Here is a 19270-nt window from a genome sequence, read left to right as displayed (position 1 = left end):
GAAATTAATATTTTGGAAGAGATCAGTTATAATAGACAATAATAATGGTTTAGAAATTAGAATCAATATTACAAAAATATGCTTATTCTTTAATAATCTTAACCCTTAAAAATTAAAATTAATATTGTGGAAAAAATCCATTTGTACAACGTCAAACTAAGTTTAAAAATCAGCCTTAAAATTCATGAATTTTAACACATTTTTTTCAATTTTGTCTAATTTGGATGAATATGTATTTAAGTCACATCTGAAAAATTGTAGGGACAAGACCACCATAAAATATGTGTGTCAAATCAACAGCATATTACTAAAAAATCAGAATATTTCATCACGAAAAAGTTGAGAAAAATGTAAAAAAGTTTTAATGGCTGATTTTTATAATTACAACCGAAATTCTCAACATCTATTCTAAGGCTATGTATTCCACCAAAATCATATTGTGTGCTTGGAAAAGCTCCAATCATCAGAAACAGGGCTGCCTCTCTTCTCTCAAACCAAACAAATCAATCTCCACTAACAAATGCCACTCTTGTTCTCATCACATTTACCTTCCTTTCCCTTCTTCCTGTGCATCAAAGAAGATCGATTTCACCAGCTCTGCAGCTCAACGTCTCGATAAGTATGCCACTTCTGGTATCTTTGGTACCCCGGTAGCACAGGCCTCAGACGAGAAGCACCAGTGCACTTCACGCAGCAGCATCCTCTCAAACCATCCACACACTCTGAACAGCATCTGCACATGACGACGTGCATCAGATTGTATGATTATTCGACTTCATCAAGATCACCAATCTGAGCACTAGGTACCAACAAGAAACAGAACTTACAGGAAGAGCAGGTTGCAATCAAGATTCGCACAGTTTCGGTGCCTCAACTCAGAGACTTGAGACGAGCATATGTAACATTTTGCAAATGAGTGAGACACTTGTTGCTGTGAACCGGCTTCTGGCTTGTATGTGGAAGGTGGCAGAGAGAGACGGGAGTCAAAAACAAATAGATTCCCCTCCCATCCAACAGGACCTTCGTTCTCGAGATAATGAGAGACGCCTCCCTTTAGAGTATACAATCTTTTGAAGCCCTGTTGTCTGTCATAGCCAACAATTTCAGGCAAATCCAAGAAACCAAGAATGTGTAATAACCAGTGGCGTTATGTTAATGTGGTTGACCTAAGAATTGTGGAGTATACATCGCAGCGAATGCCACCGGTACAGTACATCAATACATCTGTCTTCTCTTTATCAGCATCAGCTAAAGGGTCTGAAGGTCTAACCTGATTAAAGAATTAAGTGCTAAACAAAATTAGTAGCAATATAATAGAAATTCGAAGAAGCAAAGGCAAGAAACTCAGTTTTTGTTCTCATCAAACATGCAACATGAAATATTCAGCAAGTGGTTTAATTTTAATAGCAAGTTGGAGGTGGGCTTGCCTCTGTCTCCGTTTCGGATAAGCCAAATGAAGTGCTCCTGAAGCAATCAACATCGGGACGATGAGCCCCCTTGAAGTGACCAACGTCCCATTCATAACCTAATACCACAGAAAGTCTTAACTAATTGCTAAACTAATCAAATGGGGAATGTAAGTGAAACAATAATAAAACTAGCTAAAATTTAAAGGAAAGCAAACTTGTGGAATCACATAAATCAAACAACATAGGATGAGAACAAGTGCTACTGTTATTCGTTAAAGATTATGACAATTACAAATAAGGACACCTCAAGAACATGGTTAGCTCTACAGTTTATGTTAATTGACTAAAGCACGTAGCTTTTTCTGTAACGACAAGGAAAACCTGAGGTACACATTGAGCAGAAGGCCTTAATTATGACTGGAAAAGGACGGTACCATTTCTCACATCTAGTAGCACAAGTTGGAGTTTGAGGTATCCAATGAATTTTCAATCTTATTTGCTTCCTCCAGCTTGCTCCTCCATTCAGAAGGTGTAAGAGGTGTAGCCCGCATTGATGGGTCGAGCAAAGGGAGATGTGAAATGCCCTCTTCCAACTATCATGAGAAACAGATCTAAAGATGACTATTCTGCATCATAAATACAATGAAAATCCTACTACTTCAGCTCCACTCAAAGAATGTACAGAGCATACTACATTTGCAAAATGAAGACAATGTGTGAGTGTCTATGTGTGTGAGAAAGAGACAGGGAGAGAGGGGGGGGGGGGATTGGTTCAGCTAGTGGAACTTACTTGAGAGGACTATATTTGGTGTCAAAAGGTATCTCAATCAAAAGTAAGAAATTTAACAACAATGAGGCATATTATATTCAGCTTGCCTGCACAAGTGATGGCTTGTAACGCAATTTCAGTTTTGGGAAAGCATGGCCGTTTATGGCCGGAGAGATCTGCACCAATATGTCAGAGAACTTGGGATCTTCCTTAACCCATTCAACATATGCAAGAGCATCTTTTGATGGTCCACTGTACTGCAATAGAGAGAGATTCAGCCAACAACAGCTCAACATATATGCTAAAAAAGAATCACTCGAAGACATATTAACTCTCATATAACCTCAGAGCAGCTAGCTTCAATTCAATACTCTATGATCAGAAAATCTTGCATTTTAATTGGAACTAACTAATATTGAGGACAACACACACATGGTGAAATAACTGAGGAAAGGAAGATAAACAGAATACCTGCGCATTAATCCCTTGTTCGTTCAAGTATATGCGACCATGTATGTTGCGATCCTATATTGAGCATCAAAGGCACATAGTTCTTTATTGATATGGCAATGGTTCCAGCAGAAGTACGAGAAAAAAACAAAAGTTGAACTCATCATGTGTCAAATTAAACAGATCTAATTCAACAAATAAACAATGTTTATCAGAAATCTTTAATCCCCCAACAAAGAGCTGATCTTACATAATGAAAGCACCCCCATCCCCCTCAACTCACACAAGGGGAAAAAATGAGAAGAGAAGAAGCAACGATGCACATTGGAATTTCTTGATAAGGCCAATTTTTTGGCCAAAAAAACTACAAGAGATCAATGTTTCTGGCAATTAAATTATACTACTACTTGTAATCTCTTACATTTTCTCTGCATATATTCTATTTACTCTACAATTGGGCAAAGCTGCAGCAGATAATAATCTCAAGAACATAAGTGAACTAACATTGCAGAAAATGGCAAAGCAAGATTCACCTAAAAATGAATAACAGAGAGAGAGGAAACACCTTCATAAAAAGGTGGTGCTTAGAGAGCTCCTCTTCAGGGTCTTTGACAAACACAAAACGGTAAAATTAACCACAATAAATTCTTTATCCTCGTATTCTTTATCAGCCGCAGCAACTGCTGCTGCCTCCAGTCTGTAGCCATTGGAAGAAGAAGGCGCAAAAAGATCGAAACTTTTTCCATAATTCCAATCAAATCTGCACCCACCATGAATTTTACAACTGAACGAATGGGTTCCAATCCCATTGTTGAAATTAAAAATAGTACTAGTAATATTTCTATTAGTGGTAGTGGGTGTAGAATTGGGTCTGAATAATGGATTCCAAGGGATTAGGGCGTGGAAAGAAGCCATTTTTATGGCCACCAAATTTTTCTTGAGTTGTAGAAATGTTGATTGGTATTTATAGCTCAAAATGTCACTCAGCCACTCTCACTATTTTCCAGTGTTCAATGAAATAATTTGTTTTATTTTAAAAAATAAAAATTACAAAAGGACTCGAATTCGATTACCAATTTGGGTAATTAATTTTGAGGCAAGATGTTTTCCAAAAGTTTAAACTTTTGCATAATACCAGTTACTCCACATTTATATAACTGAAAGTATGTTATTTTAAAGTGATAAAATGTTCTTAAATATAATTGTATGTTATTTTAAAGTGATAAAATGATCTAAAAAATTATAATTGTAATGTCAAAGAAATTACTAGTGTAAAAATTAATCTTAATATTGAATGATCCAAATTTAAATACAAAATTGGTAAAATAATCCATCATCCTTATTAAAGAGGAACTTATTATAAATAAATAAAAACTAATTAAGTGAACCGATCAAAATGAAAAAATAAAATTATTTTTTATGAATGAATAAACTACTAATATAATTTATACTAGTGTGTCATTTTATGTTGTCCGTTTTGTTTGATGAATACTAGTAATAATATAAGCATGAGTTATAACAAACATATCATTTCATGACTTGATCTTCTTCCTTTCAAAGAAAAAGCACAAATTTAAGGATTTCAGATTATGTTATTTGTCTGAAAAAGGGACATCTTTCCGCCTAAATAAATTTTCATTTCTTCAAATGATTTCTGATGGATCCTCTCAAGCATCTAAAAAGGTTTCCAAGAAGCCCACATGTAAAATTTCCTAATTTCCCCTGCATTTATTTTCCAATTGAATCTTGTATTATTTGTGTCATGCATGTTATATATATTTTTGATATCTTTTCATGGTTGTTTGTCAAAAAAATATTGTCTTTTGCAGATTCAAGATTTACTCAGCAAGATCTCCCCGCCTGGAAACCGATTCTTACTCCTGCATTGGTATGTTTTCTCAACCATTGATTCTTCATCATAGATTTGTTGGTGTGTCCCAAACAATGCTAAATTGTCTGTGATCACTTTTTTCTTTTACTATTCTTGTTAAGGTCATTGCAACTCTCACATGCCTTGCCATAATCTTCATTCCGATCGGTTTGCTCTCTCTTTCCGCATCAAAAAATGTAATCATCTTCTCTCTTTTTGTTCATCATCTGCAAGATTGTCTTATTCTTCCAATTGTCATGAATATATGCATACATATCTTATTCAGACACTTATATGTATGTGTGCAGGTAGTTGAGGTGGTGGACCGTTATGACGACGTGTGCATCCCATCGACTAACCAGAAGGTTGGCTACATCAAAGATCCTGCAACAAACAAAACCTGCATCAGGAGCATCACTGTAATCTCCTCTCATTTCATTTTTCAACATTTATTATTTCATAAACTCATGTTACATGACCTATTTCTCACCTTATAGATTCCAAAGAAGATGAGAAAACCAATCTATGTGTATTACCAGCTTGACAACTTCTATCAGAACCATAGGAGGTCAGTGAAATCAGCGCATTTCAATTAGAATTAGATCAATCTGGAATAGTTGAAAGAGAAGGAAAACTAACCTCTTGCTCGCTGCAGATATGTGAAAAGTAGAAGTGATCGTCAGCTATGGAACCCCAAAGCCGAGTCTAGAACCAGTCAGTGTGATCCAGAGGGGCAGACAGGTGACGGTAAGCCCATTGTTCCATGTGGACTCGTTGCTTGGAGTTTATTCAACGACACCTACATGTTGTCCAAGAACGATGCTGCTTTACCAATTAACAAGAAGGACATCTCTTGGAGAAGCGATAGAACTCATAAATTCGGCGCCAATATCTACCCCAAGAACTTCCAGAATGGCATCTTGATTGGGGGTGGAAAACTTGATGAGAGTATACCTGTTAGTATGCCTAATCCAACTTTTTTTTTGCTTCTTTTCTTGCAAATATTGATTTATTTGTCTATGTTCTGTTGTCTGAATATTTAGTCAAATGGGATTATCACTATCTGCCTCCTTCTTGCAAGAACCATCAATTTGCATATATAACTTCCAAAACAGCACCTAAATCAGAAAATACACTTTTTATTTGTGCCTATTTTTCTTTGCAACTTTGAATCTGCTGTCATATGTTATTTTTCTTCATTTTCTTGCAATTGATTTTCCGTCACATGTTTGAGCAGTAATGATGAATCTTTCCATAACTGTGTTCTGATCTTTGGCTATATATATGTATACACAAACAGATGAACCAGCAAGAGGATCTGATGGTGTGGATGCGAACTGCAGCGCTGCCTACATTCAGAAAACTATACGGGAAGATTGAGACAGACCTCGAAGCCAACGAGAAGATTACAGTGACAATACAGAACAACTACAACACATACTCCTTCAATGGGAAGAAGAAGCTGGTGGTCTCAACTGCGACGTGGATTGGTGGGAAGAATGACTTCATTGGCAGAATGTACATGGCTGTTGGAGGAACCAGCCTTGTTTTTGCTATCATTTTCTCACTTCTTTATGTTTTCAAGCCAAGGTAACTAATTCACTCATCACTTCTGCTCTCTCTCTTCATTTCAAATTTTTTTCATGAATTTCTTAGATCCTTGTTGTTGATCATCTTTGTACAGGCCTTTGGGGAATCCCTCTTATCTGTCATGGAACAAGAATAATACAACCTAGGATTGACTGCTTTGTTACTTACGATGAAGTACTGTGATTCTCTCTCTTGTTTAGAGAGATAGGGGTATAAAGCACTTCTTGTAACATTTTCATCATGGGATTGCTATTTTTCCTTTCTTTTTAACAGACTTTATCAGCGGTCTTATTAATGCTATGAGAGGTGTGTTAGGATGAAGAAAGATTAGTTCAGTACCAATACATTTCTAAAGCAGTTACCTGCGGAAAAACCTCATCAAAATGTCAGAAACTCAGCCACCTCCAGCCAATCAAATTAAAGTGTTATAACTTAACAGATCTGAAGCATGATGCGCAATACAGAAAACATCAAGCTACGATTCAAACTCGATGGAAAAAATTATCCGTTGTGGTCGAGACTTATGCGACTCGTGATCAGAAGCCAAGGCAAATCCAGCCATAACACATGTGGTAAGAGATCGATGATCCAACCTTCACGGAGCTCTCATGGATAATACAAAACATGGAACATAAATTGGTTTAAACTGTTGAAGTATAAATGAGAGATTTTGTTTATGTATTGGTTTATTATTCCAAAGACAGAAACTATACAAATCTGGGAAGAAAGGATTATATGGTGATATGAATCATATGATCAAGAAAATAATGAAAAGGCTGAAGAAGGAAAAACTAACTTACAAAGAATCAAATGTAAAATCACTAAAGTATTCAAACCTCATAAAATAGAACATTCACTTGTCATTTTTAGCACAAACTTTCTTAATAATCTCTTGCAATTTCTCATCTTTAAATTCTTCTCCTCTTAATTCATGAAGCAAAACAGACATGTTAGCTGGATGAGCCTCGAAGCCTCTCCTACACATCTCCTCCAAGAACGGAATCGCCTCTTGCACCTCATTCCTCTTCATCAGATTCCACACTACAATGTTGTATGTCACGCCATCAGGCCGGCAGCCGCTCCTCTCCATCTCCTCCATCAACCTCCTCGCCTCCCCTCTCCGCCCTTGCTGGTAGAGGGAGTCGAGCATCATGTTGTAGATTGCTGTGTTTGGACGCAACCCCTTGGAGGGAAGCTGGTCGAAGAGTCTCCTAGCTTCATCCAGTCTCCCGCACTTGCACAAGCCGTTGATCAGGACACCATACGTTACTACATTAGGAGTGGCACCTTTCTCCTCATCCACCACCCTCAGAAACTCGAGCGCCTCATCAATCCGATCACTCCTGCACAAGCCATCCAACAAGATGTTGTAGGTGTGGAGATTCGGATGTAGCTTCTGAGCTTCCATATCTTTGTAAAGCTTCCATCCGTCTTCAAACCTACCCTCGCGTATCAGCCCCTGCATCATGGTAGAGTATGAAACAGTCGAGTGCTTGAGGCCAACGCGCGGGATCTCATCAAAGAAACGCCACGCTTCATCAAGGCTCCCCTTCTTACAATATCCCTTAATCAAGCTACTATACGTGAATATATCATGCTTGATCCCCGTCTTCGCCATTGTATCGAAGAGCTCTGTGGCTCTAGCCATCTCCCCCCGCGAGCAATATCCATCTATCAACGCATTACAGGTAACCACGCTAGGGGAGACACCCTTCTCCACCATGTGAGACAGCAGAAGCAGAGAGTCATCAACCATCCCACGCTTCGACAAGCCATCAATCACAGTGTTGTAAGCTCGAACATTAGGCTCGTACCCAGCTTCGTCCAACGCCAGAAGCAGATCATGCGCAGTGAGCGGCTTCCCGGCCTTCGACAACCCATTCACAACGGTGAGAATCATGACATCGTTGATCTCACATAGCTTGAAGCTCAGAATCTTCTTGAACAGAAGCTCCGCCTCGCCAATCTGGCCGGCTAGGAACAGCCCTTTAAGCAGAGTGTTGAACGTCGTCCCATTGGGGACGCATCCGTTCTTGATGAAGACGCTGAGAACGGAGAATCCGACGTCCACGCGCTTCAGGAGGCAGCAGCAGTTGACGACGATGTTCATGGTGTACCAATCCGCCGCGACGCCCAACTGGCGCATTTCGTCGAACACGTGGAGTGCAACTGAGAAAAGCTCCTTCTTGGCGATGTCGCTCAGCAGATTGTTGTAGACGCGGATGGAGGGCTCCGGAGACATCGCGGCGAGCTCCCGAAGCGAGCGGATCGCGTCGCGCGAGCTGCGGATGCCGCTGAAATCCACTCTGTTTCGGGGCTTCTGCGGGGAAGGCGGCATCTTTTCGCCATTGAAGCCGGATTTCACCGCGAATCCACCGGTGGAGAGGTGAATTGCACAACCTGTGACGTTTAGACTCATCATTTTTGCTATATTTGTATTTTCGTTAAAGAAGCGATTTTGAATTTAGCCGTCAGAATCTCAATCTACTCATCTAGTTAACAAAATTTTACCTTTTTACCCTATTTTTGGGAAATATGGATATAAGATTTACACGAAAATTTGGGATGCTGTTACAAGACTTTGCTAAGTAATTAATCAATTTGAATTTAGATATTAGATGGATCTACTCTCTAGATCTCATCTTCAAATTCCAAAAAGAAAGACTTGTCAAACATACCACAAATTGAAAGGACGAGTATTTATTGAAATAATTTAAAAGTTTGATTACAACAAGATCAATTAGAATGCAATCAACTCAATTAAGAAATATAATTTGCAAGCAAGAAAAACCCTTATATTTGGTCTCCATCAATAGACTACCAACAAACATTTCTCAACTCCAAGGCAAAAAAAACATAAATTTCGAGTTACATACAACAAAGCCATCTCAAATGCAGGCTTACACAATAAATCACAGCCACAGTTATATACCACACTGATCATCACACCACAGTTTGGATAACTACAATCAATACATAATTGTAAAAACACACACTCATCAACATAAAGAAAGGATCAAGGGATCATAGGTCCCTATGTGCAGAAGAGCAGCATACAAATGGAACCCAAAACGGCCGTCCTTTCTTCTTTTCTTTCTTGATCTCAATCGGGTATCTTGCAGGAGAGTTCCACTCCTCAAGGTGCTTGTTGGTATCTGAATCCTTGGTTTTGTGTGTTTCTGAAGTAACAACTTTACCCACATTGCCATCTTCAGTCTCAGCCTCGACTTTCTGATTTGCAAGGGGCACTTGTTTCGTGTTTGGCGACTTGACTTCGTTTAGAAGGCTTTTCAGAGGACTGGACTGCTGCTTTACTGGGCTCCAGTTTGTAACTTTGGCTATCATTTCCTCATTTTTCTTTCTGCCTTCGGATTCATTGACTACATTTGTTAGAGAAGGGAACCAGACGGCTTCAAGAGCATCAGATCTCTGTTGCTGATTGTTCTGCACCGTCTCAATCTCTGTAGCTGCAGTACCCTGATCTACTTCACTCCCAGATTGAACCAAAGTCATGAAAGATGGAGGCTCAAATGTATCTGATTTGCTGGAACGGGTTTTGTGCTTCTGAGAATTTGTTTCGAATGTATCTATCAATTGAGAGAAAAGCGTTGATCAGATAAAATGAGCACAGTATCATGGAGAATATGAAAAAGTATAACACAAAAAAATTAAATTTGTGCTATGCAAACCAGTAAAAAGAAAACTAGTTTTAAGCAAACTGATACAATAGAGATGAGTTGGCGTACCTGAAACTACTGATCCACAGTTCGCTTCCAGACTGTCAGACGGGCTAGCTAAACTACTGGATACATCAACTGCAGATGCATCATCCGTTTGCTTAGCAGGCTTGCATTCAGCTTCAGTATTCACATACTTTGCATCGACCCTAGTGACATCTTCAACAATAACAACAGACTTATCATCAACTGTATCAGAAATTCCATGAAATTCTTCAACATCTGAAGCTGAAGCTACTGGTTGTTTTAAACTTGGAGCTTCAGAAGACCCGAAACATTCCTCTGATTTTAAAACCTTGTCATCAAAAGAATGTTCTGCGCCAGGAATAGTGTTAACAGACTTCAATGTGCTAAGATCATCACTTGAATGCATCTGCTTAACATCCGATGAAGTAACCTTCAAACATGTGCTTACGGGGAAAGTTCCTTGCACACTTGGGGTAGGGCTTTCTGAAGTTTCCCTCGATCCAGCATCAGAAGTTACTTCAGTGTTGGTGATGGATTCTGATGCCTTAAAGTCTTCTTCGTCACAGGTACCATCTTTGGCAGAGAGTGGCAGTGTAGATTCTGTTGAAATGGAGTGTTCGGGGGTCTCCGCTGATACTGAAAATGCATCATCATCTTCTACTTTGCTAACAGTTTCAGTAACATCTAAAGGCTCAACTTTAACAACATTCGTTAATGCATGAACATTATTCTGCAGCACTGAAGTTAATAGGGGCACCGGGTGTTCCACCGAGGAATTCAGTGAGGAATTCCTGTCACCAATTTCCCTCAACGAAACTGAATCAGAGAGTGGCAGTGTAGATTCTGTTGAAATGGAGTGTTCGGGGGTTTCTGCTGATACTGAAACTGCATTATCATCTAATTTGCTAACAGTTTCAGCAACATCTACAGGCTCAACTTGAACAACATTTGTTGCAGCATGAACATTATTCTGCAGCTCTGAAGTTAATAGTGACACAGGGTGTTCCACCGAGGAAATTAGTAAGGAACTCCTGTCGCCAATTTCATTTGCCTCGGAACCTGACACTAAAACTGCATTACCATCTTCTATTTTGGTAACAGATTCAGAAACATCTAGAGGTTCAACTTCAACAACATTCGTCGCCACATGAACAGTATTCTGCATCTCTGAACTTACTGGCAACACTGGGTGTTCAACGGAGGAACTCATGTCACCAATTTCATTAGCCTCAGAATCTGCTCCAGCAGGACCATCTGCACCATCTCCTCTAATGGAATTCTCAAAACCATCATCCTTGAATTCCAATGAACTGGAATTGTTTTCAGATAGTTCTTGTGAACTTTTTGCATAACCATCAGCTACACATGAACTTGGAAGGTCAGCCAATTTTTCTGAAGGCAGTGTAGAATCAGGGATCACTTCTACTTCTGCAGAAACTCCTTCATCCTTTTCATTCCCAGTTTCCAAATTTGTGATGTTAGTGCTTTCTACACAATGATCCATACCTTTCTTTCCCATTGTAATGTTAGTATCTTCACATGGAATGGCATTAACTGTGGAACCAGGGGCGGAATTTGCTTCAAGAGAATTCAAGTGCTTAGATTCCAGGCTTCGGTTTTGACATTTATAACCACTGGTCATGTCAGACTTCTCTCCATCACTTGCATCTGAGGTGGTTTTCGGCATCTCTTCTTTGTCAATCGAGGAGACAGTACAAGCCACGTCAGAGTGCTCAGTAACATCTAAAGCTAATGTGCTCTCGTTAGGCTCAACCAAAGACGTATTCAATAGACTTTCCTCAGGTAAAGTACTTCCATAAACAGATTTACTGGACCCAATGTCTTCAGTAGAATGAGAGAGCTCTTTCTCCACAGCAGAAGCATCTATGCTTTTACGAGTCTCATCCACAAGGGCAGCCTCAGTAGAATGAGAGAGCACTTTCTCCACCTCACTAGAATGAGAGAGCTCTTTCTCCAAAGCAGAAGCATCTACGCTTTTACAAGTCTCATCCACAAGGGCAACCTCGGATGTTTTGATGGAGGTACCTTTTTCGACAGAATGGACCACACTATTAACCGCATCAGGAGCATCCATTTGAAGAGATTCAGATATAGGGGGGGAATCATTTTTGGCCCCTTCAGAAATAAACTTATCACACGATTCATCTTGACTTTTACCTGCTGCTATTGTTTGATCCAGAACATTACGTTCTTCAGGGTCCAAAGAAACAGAAGCTGAGTCATGTTCTTGTACTTGAATATTGGTATCAGGTCCATGTAGTACATCACCTTGAAGACCACGTTCAGGGTGTGAATCATATGATGGTCCAACAGAAACCGTTTCTGCAGCAGTATCTTTTATTGGCATGGCATTGTCTAGGAGGCTACTTCCGTTTGAGAGGGGTCTGGGTTTACTTATTTCCTCACTTGTTGCATCATTGGGTTGTTCAATTGTTTCTGCATTCATTAGGACAAATTTTCAAGAGTAAAGCGGTTGGCATAAATATGACAAACTATTAAAATCAACTTGAAATCAGATATCTGATAGAAGTCGTAATTCTTGAACTCAAGACTTTGAAATAATTCAACAGAGATGTAACGAATACATCAAAAAGATTATCCCTACCAACAAGCAGACTAACAAGTTGAAGTGATTTCTAAGCCAGAGTGCTTCAATATCATAATGCTAAAGAACGATGGTGTGCAGAACTTAGCTACTAATACTAATAATGTTTTTGGAAAGTAAAGCATCACAAAGGGGACAAAGGGGTCAGAAATAATGAATTGTGATATTTCTGACAAATCATTGTAGCAGAAATTTCCTGATTTCAGATTTCACATGTCAAAAACAAAACTAACATCACAAAGCTTCACCAGTTTGTTCCTCGAAGCTATACCTAACATTACATGCATATAAATAAACAGGAGGATACAAAGATGAACAGTAACCTCTTAACAAAACTGAAATTGCTCTTTTTTAGTTACATGTAAGAGCCATATTGAATCATCAGCATTCCTTATCTCACTATTTTCAATAGAGAAGGCTTGCTACTAATCAATCAGATCATATCATTTTGAAACACACTCAATAAAATATAGGCAATGAACTCTTTGTGTGCATGAAGAAAATTTTCAGTTTCTAACATATCCAGAAATTTTCCATTTTAGAATTCTTGATACTACGTGCCAGTTCATCTTAACATTACATTCATCAACAATCAAATTGTCTGGAAATCTAAAATATAGAGCATAGTCTTGCATATGCTTACCAGCAGCTTCCTTGATCCCCAAAACTCCACTCCCGTAAACATCACCTTCCAAACCCTTATGCTCCAAACTCTTGCCCATTTCTCCCACGTTCTCAACGGGTGCCTCTAACTGAGGACTAATACCACTGTCTGAAAACTCCATTGGTGCATCAGAAAACACGTCATCTTCTGATTTGTTCGACTTCGCACCTACTCCGCCACTGATGAAAGCATTTCTCTTCACAATATCTGGACCTTCAATGAACAAAGAAATCATAAACATATAGTACAACATACATTCAGTTCAGAACAAAACCCCCCAACAATTTAGAACCCACAGCATATGTTATATCAAATCATATGTCCTCACCTGGGCTCTGATGCTCATCATCATCAGAGGCATGGTCATCATCTGAAAAGGCCAAATACTTATCATGTTCTTCTGAGTGAATGATTTTGTAGCCTTCAATTGTTCCACAAACCCTTTTGTGAGCTCTTCTGTGTTTAGAACTAGGATGTGGATTTGGAAAAGGCCATCCACATTTGTGGCAATGGTGCACCCCGTGGCCCTCATGCCCTTAAACAATCAAAATTATTTAAATTAATAATTGGTAACGAAAATGAAAGGATCCAAAAACAGTCGTTGCTATCAGTTCATGTATAAAACATGAAACGGCAAAAAAAAAAGTTTGAGCAAACATCAGACGCTTATGCGAAATTGCAAAAACAGAATAAACAATTCACAGTAGTTGGTGCAACAATTGAAAGGATTACAAACCGTCGTTATCAGTTCATATATACTAAAACATTAAATGGTCAAATAATTTAAGCAAACAACAGACACTTATGTGAAACCGCAAAACAGAAAAAACAAATGCCTGCAAATATACAATTGTTGGTGCAAAAATTGAAAGGAATACAAAACCGTCGTTGTTATCGGTTTGTGAATATAAAATTAATGTGAAATCAAGAAACAGAATCAACAGGACTAGTACTTTGTCTCTTTGTAGCAGAAAAAGTCCACGCAGAAATCTGCTCAATTGTGGAGAAATGATCGATGAATGTGTGTGAGACTGAAACGACATTCAAATGAAGAAACTAAATCCAAGCAAAATTCGAGCAAGAAAAGGAAACATCTACCAAAAATCTTGACAGAATTGAATAAATATGATTAAAAATAGAGGAGACTGTGTTCAGGAAAACATGGCTAACAAGATTTTCTCGGGAAAAACTGATTACCGGCAGAAGTGACAGTGATCTTGTAGCCTTGAACATCCATATTCTCAGGAAATTAACTTTATTGAGAGAGGGAGGGAGAGAGAGAGACTATAGGAGATCAAATTCAATAACCGCAACCTAGAGAGAGAGAGGGGGGGAAGAAAAGGGCAGGACTTTTGTGAGAGAGAGAGAGAGAGAGAGTTATGATAGAGAGAAAGTATTAATGCAGTGGCACCATGTGCGCATGTTATCAACAGCCCCAGACTTTTCTATGCATAGATGACTAAGAGCATCCGCAACGATGGCGACGGTCGCCACCGCCATCCGCGCCGCTGGCAAGGTGAAGCACCGCCGCCGCTGTGCTCGCGCCGCGCCAGCGAGCAGTTGACGGGATTGGGCAACGGCATAGCCGTTGCCTTCAAAAAAAAAATTTTTATTTAAAATCGGTTTTTAATTAAAAAAAATGATAAAAAATAAAAAAAATTCACTTCCCAAAAAAATTATAACCGTTTATTACCGTTTTTTACACTTTTTTTATTATTTTTTTATTTTTCCCCCCAAAAATACACACTTTCATCTATAAATACCCTCACTTTCACACCCAAAAATTCACATCAAACTACACAATTCTCATCTTCATTCTCCAATATTCATTCTCATCTTCATTCTCCCATATCCATTTTCATCTTCATTCTCTCATACCCTAACAATGTCCGGCCAAGGCGATGACAACCCGCCCTCTCACGGTTGGAACCCCAATGGTTAGGGGGACAACTGTTTCCTAGTCCGGAAACGGAATATTCGGCCCCTCCTCTCACCCAAGATTCGGCCGTTCCGGGTGGCTACCGGCCATACCCAATCGACGACCAAGGTGCCTCCGCAGGGCGATACGGGTGGACACCGGAGCCTAGGTCGACCGCCCCTTCCCAAACTCCGACTCCTCCTACTCGCGCCGGTGTCCGCACACCGTACACTCCGGCGGAGATGGATAAATTGTTCAAGGCGTACTTCGAAATCTCCGAAGATGCGGCGGTTGGCACGAACCAATCCGGCGATCACTTTTGGTGGCGCGTCTCTCGCCGGTACAATGCAAACCGGCCGCCGGGAACGATCGAGCGCAACGAGAGTATGGTGCGCAACTGCATCGGTCGAGCCAAAGAAGAAATTGGCAAGTTCAATGGCTATTTTCTCCAGGAGTCGCGGAATGCCGGGAGCGGCCGGAGCGAGGTCGACATCATCACTGCCGCGCTGAGCACCTACCAATCCTTGAACGGTAAGTCGTTCAAGTACCTCAACGTTTGGCAGGAAACGCGGTTCCACCCGAGGTATATGGGAGGCGTAACATCCTCCTCTAGCGGCTCCTCCAAACGGTCAAGGTCGGTATCCCTAGCCGACTCCGGCTCCGAAGAAGTGGCTAGCCAACTCGCCGGAGCTAACTTGGGTAGCCCGACGCCGGACCAAGCGGTTCCCAACGCCGACCGCAAGGAAGGAAGAAGGCGGCGGCCGACCGCCGGCGCTCCGCGACTCCATCGGCCCCCGCCCCCGAACCCGCACCCTATGTTCCACCTCCACCCCCGAACAACTAGTTGTGGGCCCTTTTGGCCCAACTCAATATGGCCGATAGGTCAACTATGACCCCCACGCAACTTCAAACGCACGAGGACATGATATTGGGTCTCAAAAAACAATTGGGGTTGGTGCCGCCGGATGCGTAATCTTCCTCGGGTAATATTAGCCAATAATCATGTAATTTTTTACTTTTTAGGAGTTTAATTATGTAATTTTTAATTTTTAGGATTTTAATTATGTAATTTTTAATTTTTAGGATTTTAATTATATCTTTTTTTTATTTTATTTGTAATTTGTAATATTTATTGTGGTTTTTTAATGAATTTTAGTATTATGGAAATGTTTTTGTGTAATTGAATTTTAAATTAATTGTGCTCGTCCTTGCGGAAGAGCACAGCTGTGGGTGTTGTGCTCTTGCCAGAGAACAGACAGAAAAAGTGGGGTCGGACCCACAACCGTGCCGCTGGCAAGAGCACTGTTGTGGATGCTCTGAAGGGACTCATGTTTCCCTGCGGTAGGGTGAAGGATTTGCCTAAACACAAAAAGATTTACAGTGCTTGTACCTTGTTCCAATTTCAACTTATGGATAGACTTTCTTCTTTGGGTTACTAAATGTACATGTCATTCTAGGAGTAAGTAGGAACTACCCAAACAATCAATTCGTTAGCAATATTAGTAATTTGTTATTTGTAAGGTCACATTTCTGCGTCATTCAATATTGGCTAATAATTTACTAAACTAATAAAACTTATACAGTTATTACACTATATTAATTACTAAATATAAATTGAATTAATATTAATAAAATTCGTATATTTAATTATCCATTTATGAATTTAATGTTGGAAACATGTGAAAAATATGGGAGACCTTTGATGTGGCCAAGACTTATGGTCTTTCATCTTAGGTAACCCCCAAATACATAAAGAGATAACTTGATTGCAAGGCCTTTCAAGTGTTTTCTCTAGCCTATAAATAGGCTTGCTCTTAGAGTGGAAACACACCAACAAATCATTCTCTCTTCTCTCTAGCTCTCAAGCATTCTAGTTCGCATCATTAGGAGCACTGCATTGCTCGGTTCTCGCCTCCAATTCAAGTTCGCCGGAGCCTACAAGTTTGAGGTGCTTCAACTCGGTATGTGGAAAGTCGTTTCATCTTTGGGGACGTTGCGTCAATCAGTGAGCACTAGCCGGAGCGTATCTCATCTTGCGAAGAGATGGATACCTCGACTCGACTTAAAGAAGACTATAGTTTGCATCTTGTTCATTTTATTGTATTTACTTTGTTTTATTTACCTTCTAGTTTTTTTGTTCTTTTGTTATAGCAAGAGTTTGCCCGTGTAAAAGGCTACAATATTTCCAACAATCGCAAGACGAGATATTGTACTCTTGCTAAAATCATGTCGATGCGCTATGGAGTGGTTAATTACTTGAGATCTATTCTCTTGAGAATGGTGTTTATCGTTTGTCATCTGACAAGCAAGGTCAATTTAGACTTGGTAATAGTAATTGGGATGCATAGGTTATTGAATATACCAATGCACATATGGTTCAATATAATTGTGTACTTATTAATGCAGACAATATTGTGCAAATTATTTGAACGTGTTGTTATAAACAATAAAGATTATGAGGTGGTCGCAATGGTCTCCGACGTGAACCATGGTAACAATCCAAATGAATGGTTTGTTGATACTGGTGCCACATGTCATGTGTGCTCCGAGAGAAGCGTTTTTCCTACTTACAAATCTGTTGGAGGTAGAAAAGTACGTATGGGAAACCAAGCCTCTTCTAAGGTGGTTGGTATGGGTAATATGTTCCTAAAATTAGGATCATGAAAGGTTCTTACCCTTAAGGATGTGATGCATGTCCCAGACATCCGAAATAATTTGGTGTCAGGCTCACTTCTAGTAAATTATGGATTTTCACTAGAATTTGAGTGTGAAAAGGTTATTATTGACCAAGTATGAAAAGTTCATAGGTGAAGGTCACCTAGTGAATGGGCTTTTGAGCTAAATGTTACGGTCATTCACCATGGAAAAGGAATAAGCAATAAGGAAGATGACACATCCTCTTATTTGCTTGAAAGCTCTGATTTATGGCATAATAGATTGGGACATGTAAATCTAAATGCTATAAAAAGATTAGTGAATCTTGATTTACTAAAAGTTCACGAGTTTAACTCACAAAAGAAATGTGAAGTCTGTGTTGAAGCAAATATGACCAAGCTACCGTTTCGCTCGGTAGAACGGAGCACAAAACCTCTAGAGTTAATCCATACAAACGTATGTGATTTAAAATTTGTGCAAACTAGAGGTGGTAAAAAGTACTTCATCACATTTATAGATGATTGCACAAGGTATTGTTACCTTTACTTATTAAGAAGTAAAGATGAGGCAATTAAAGCATTTAAAGACTTCAAAAATGAAGCCGAAAATCAACTTAATTGTCGAATTAAGTGTGTTCGAAGTGATAGAGGTGGTGAGTATGTAGCCCCGTTTACATAATTATGTCATGCAAGTGGTATAATTCACCAAACAACGGCTCCATATTCTCCCTAGTCAAATGGAGTTGCTGAACGAAAAAATTGAACACTTAAAGAGATGATGAATGCTCTGTTGATTAATTCTGGTTTATCCCAGAACATGTGGGAGGAGGTTGTGTTAACAGCGAATTATATCCTGAACAAAATTCCACTAAAAAATAGGGATGTGACTCCTTATGAATTGTGGAAGGGAAAGAAACCTTCATATACATACCTCAAAGTGTTTAGCGAATGTAGAAGTGTCTTCTCCGAAACAAGTTGCAATAGGCCCTAAAACAGTCGATTGCATCTTTATTGGTCATGCACTTAATAGTAGTGCATATCGTTTCCTAGTCCATAGGTCAGTTGTGCCTGGCGTGGCTGAAAGAACAACAATTGAGTCAATAAATGTTATATTCTTTGAGAATGTGTACCCTTGCAAGAAGCAGAATGATCGTTTTAGTGAAAGAATGATGGATGAATTCACTAGTTCTAATCCTCCAAAAAGGACGAGGTCAAGTCCTGAGGATATAGAACCAAGACGTGGTAAAAGAGTTAAAATTGCTAAGACTTTTGGTCCAGACTTCATAACTTTCATGTTGGATGGTGAACCAAAGTCATTGGCGGAAGCTTTGTCTGGCCCAGACGCAGCGTGGTGGCAAGAAGCTATCAACAGTGAAATTGAATCCATCATGAGAAATAACACTTGGGTGTTAGTAGACTTGCCTGAAGGCTGTAAGGCTTTAGGGTGCAAGTAGATTCTGAAAAGGAAATATAAGCCCGATGGTACTATAGATAAGTACAAAGCTCGCCTAGTTGTCCAAGGCTTTAAGCATAAAGAAGGGTATAACTTTTTTGATACCTATTCACCTGTTACGAGAATCACTTCCATTCGGGTGCTTCTAGCGATTGTTGCTTTG

The 19270-nt window shown here is 39.5% G+C and overlaps 2 protein-coding genes and 2 pseudogenes across 3 annotated transcripts; 1 reads left to right on the top strand and 3 right to left on the bottom strand.

Moving 5' to 3' along the window:
- Positions 1 to 282: 282 nt before the first annotated feature.
- Positions 283 to 3548, bottom strand: LOC121796032 (annotated as a pseudogene).
- Positions 3549 to 4256: 708 nt separating this feature from the next.
- LOC121796033 (ALA-interacting subunit 1-like) lies at positions 4257 to 6243 on the top strand. The gene is made up of 8 exons (XM_042194729.1): positions 4257 to 4330; positions 4458 to 4516; positions 4621 to 4695; positions 4807 to 4917; positions 4996 to 5066; positions 5154 to 5454; positions 5799 to 6088; positions 6183 to 6243. Exons 1-8 carry the CDS (start codon positions 4276 to 4278, stop codon positions 6232 to 6234), a joined length of 1014 nt encoding a protein of 337 aa, XP_042050663.1. The 5' UTR covers positions 4257 to 4275; the 3' UTR covers positions 6235 to 6243.
- Positions 6244 to 6841: 598 nt separating this feature from the next.
- Positions 6842 to 8742, bottom strand: LOC121796031 (annotated as a pseudogene).
- A 144-nt stretch (positions 8743 to 8886) lies between these two features.
- Positions 8887 to 14493, bottom strand: LOC121796030 (mucin-17-like). Of its 2 annotated transcripts, none has more exons than XM_042194726.1 (5): positions 14280 to 14493; positions 13411 to 13617; positions 13062 to 13295; positions 9835 to 12249; positions 8887 to 9675 (listed from the first exon to the last, which is right to left on the bottom strand). In XM_042194726.1, exons 1-5 carry the CDS (start codon positions 14317 to 14319, stop codon positions 9113 to 9115), a joined length of 3459 nt encoding a protein of 1152 aa, XP_042050660.1. In that variant the 5' UTR covers positions 14320 to 14493; the 3' UTR covers positions 8887 to 9112. The 2 variants fall into 2 exon arrangements, with proteins under 2 accessions (XP_042050660.1, XP_042050661.1); XM_042194727.1 differs by having other exon boundaries at positions 13062 to 13289.
- Positions 14494 to 19270: the final 4777 nt, after the last annotated feature.

This window comes from Salvia splendens, chromosome 3, assembly GCF_004379255.2.
Source record: "Salvia splendens isolate huo1 chromosome 3, SspV2, whole genome shotgun sequence".
Taxonomy (NCBI): Eukaryota; Viridiplantae; Streptophyta; class Magnoliopsida; order Lamiales; family Lamiaceae; genus Salvia; species Salvia splendens.
Note: the sequence above shows the minus strand (reverse complement) of the source record. Positions and strands in the feature narration are given on the sequence as shown.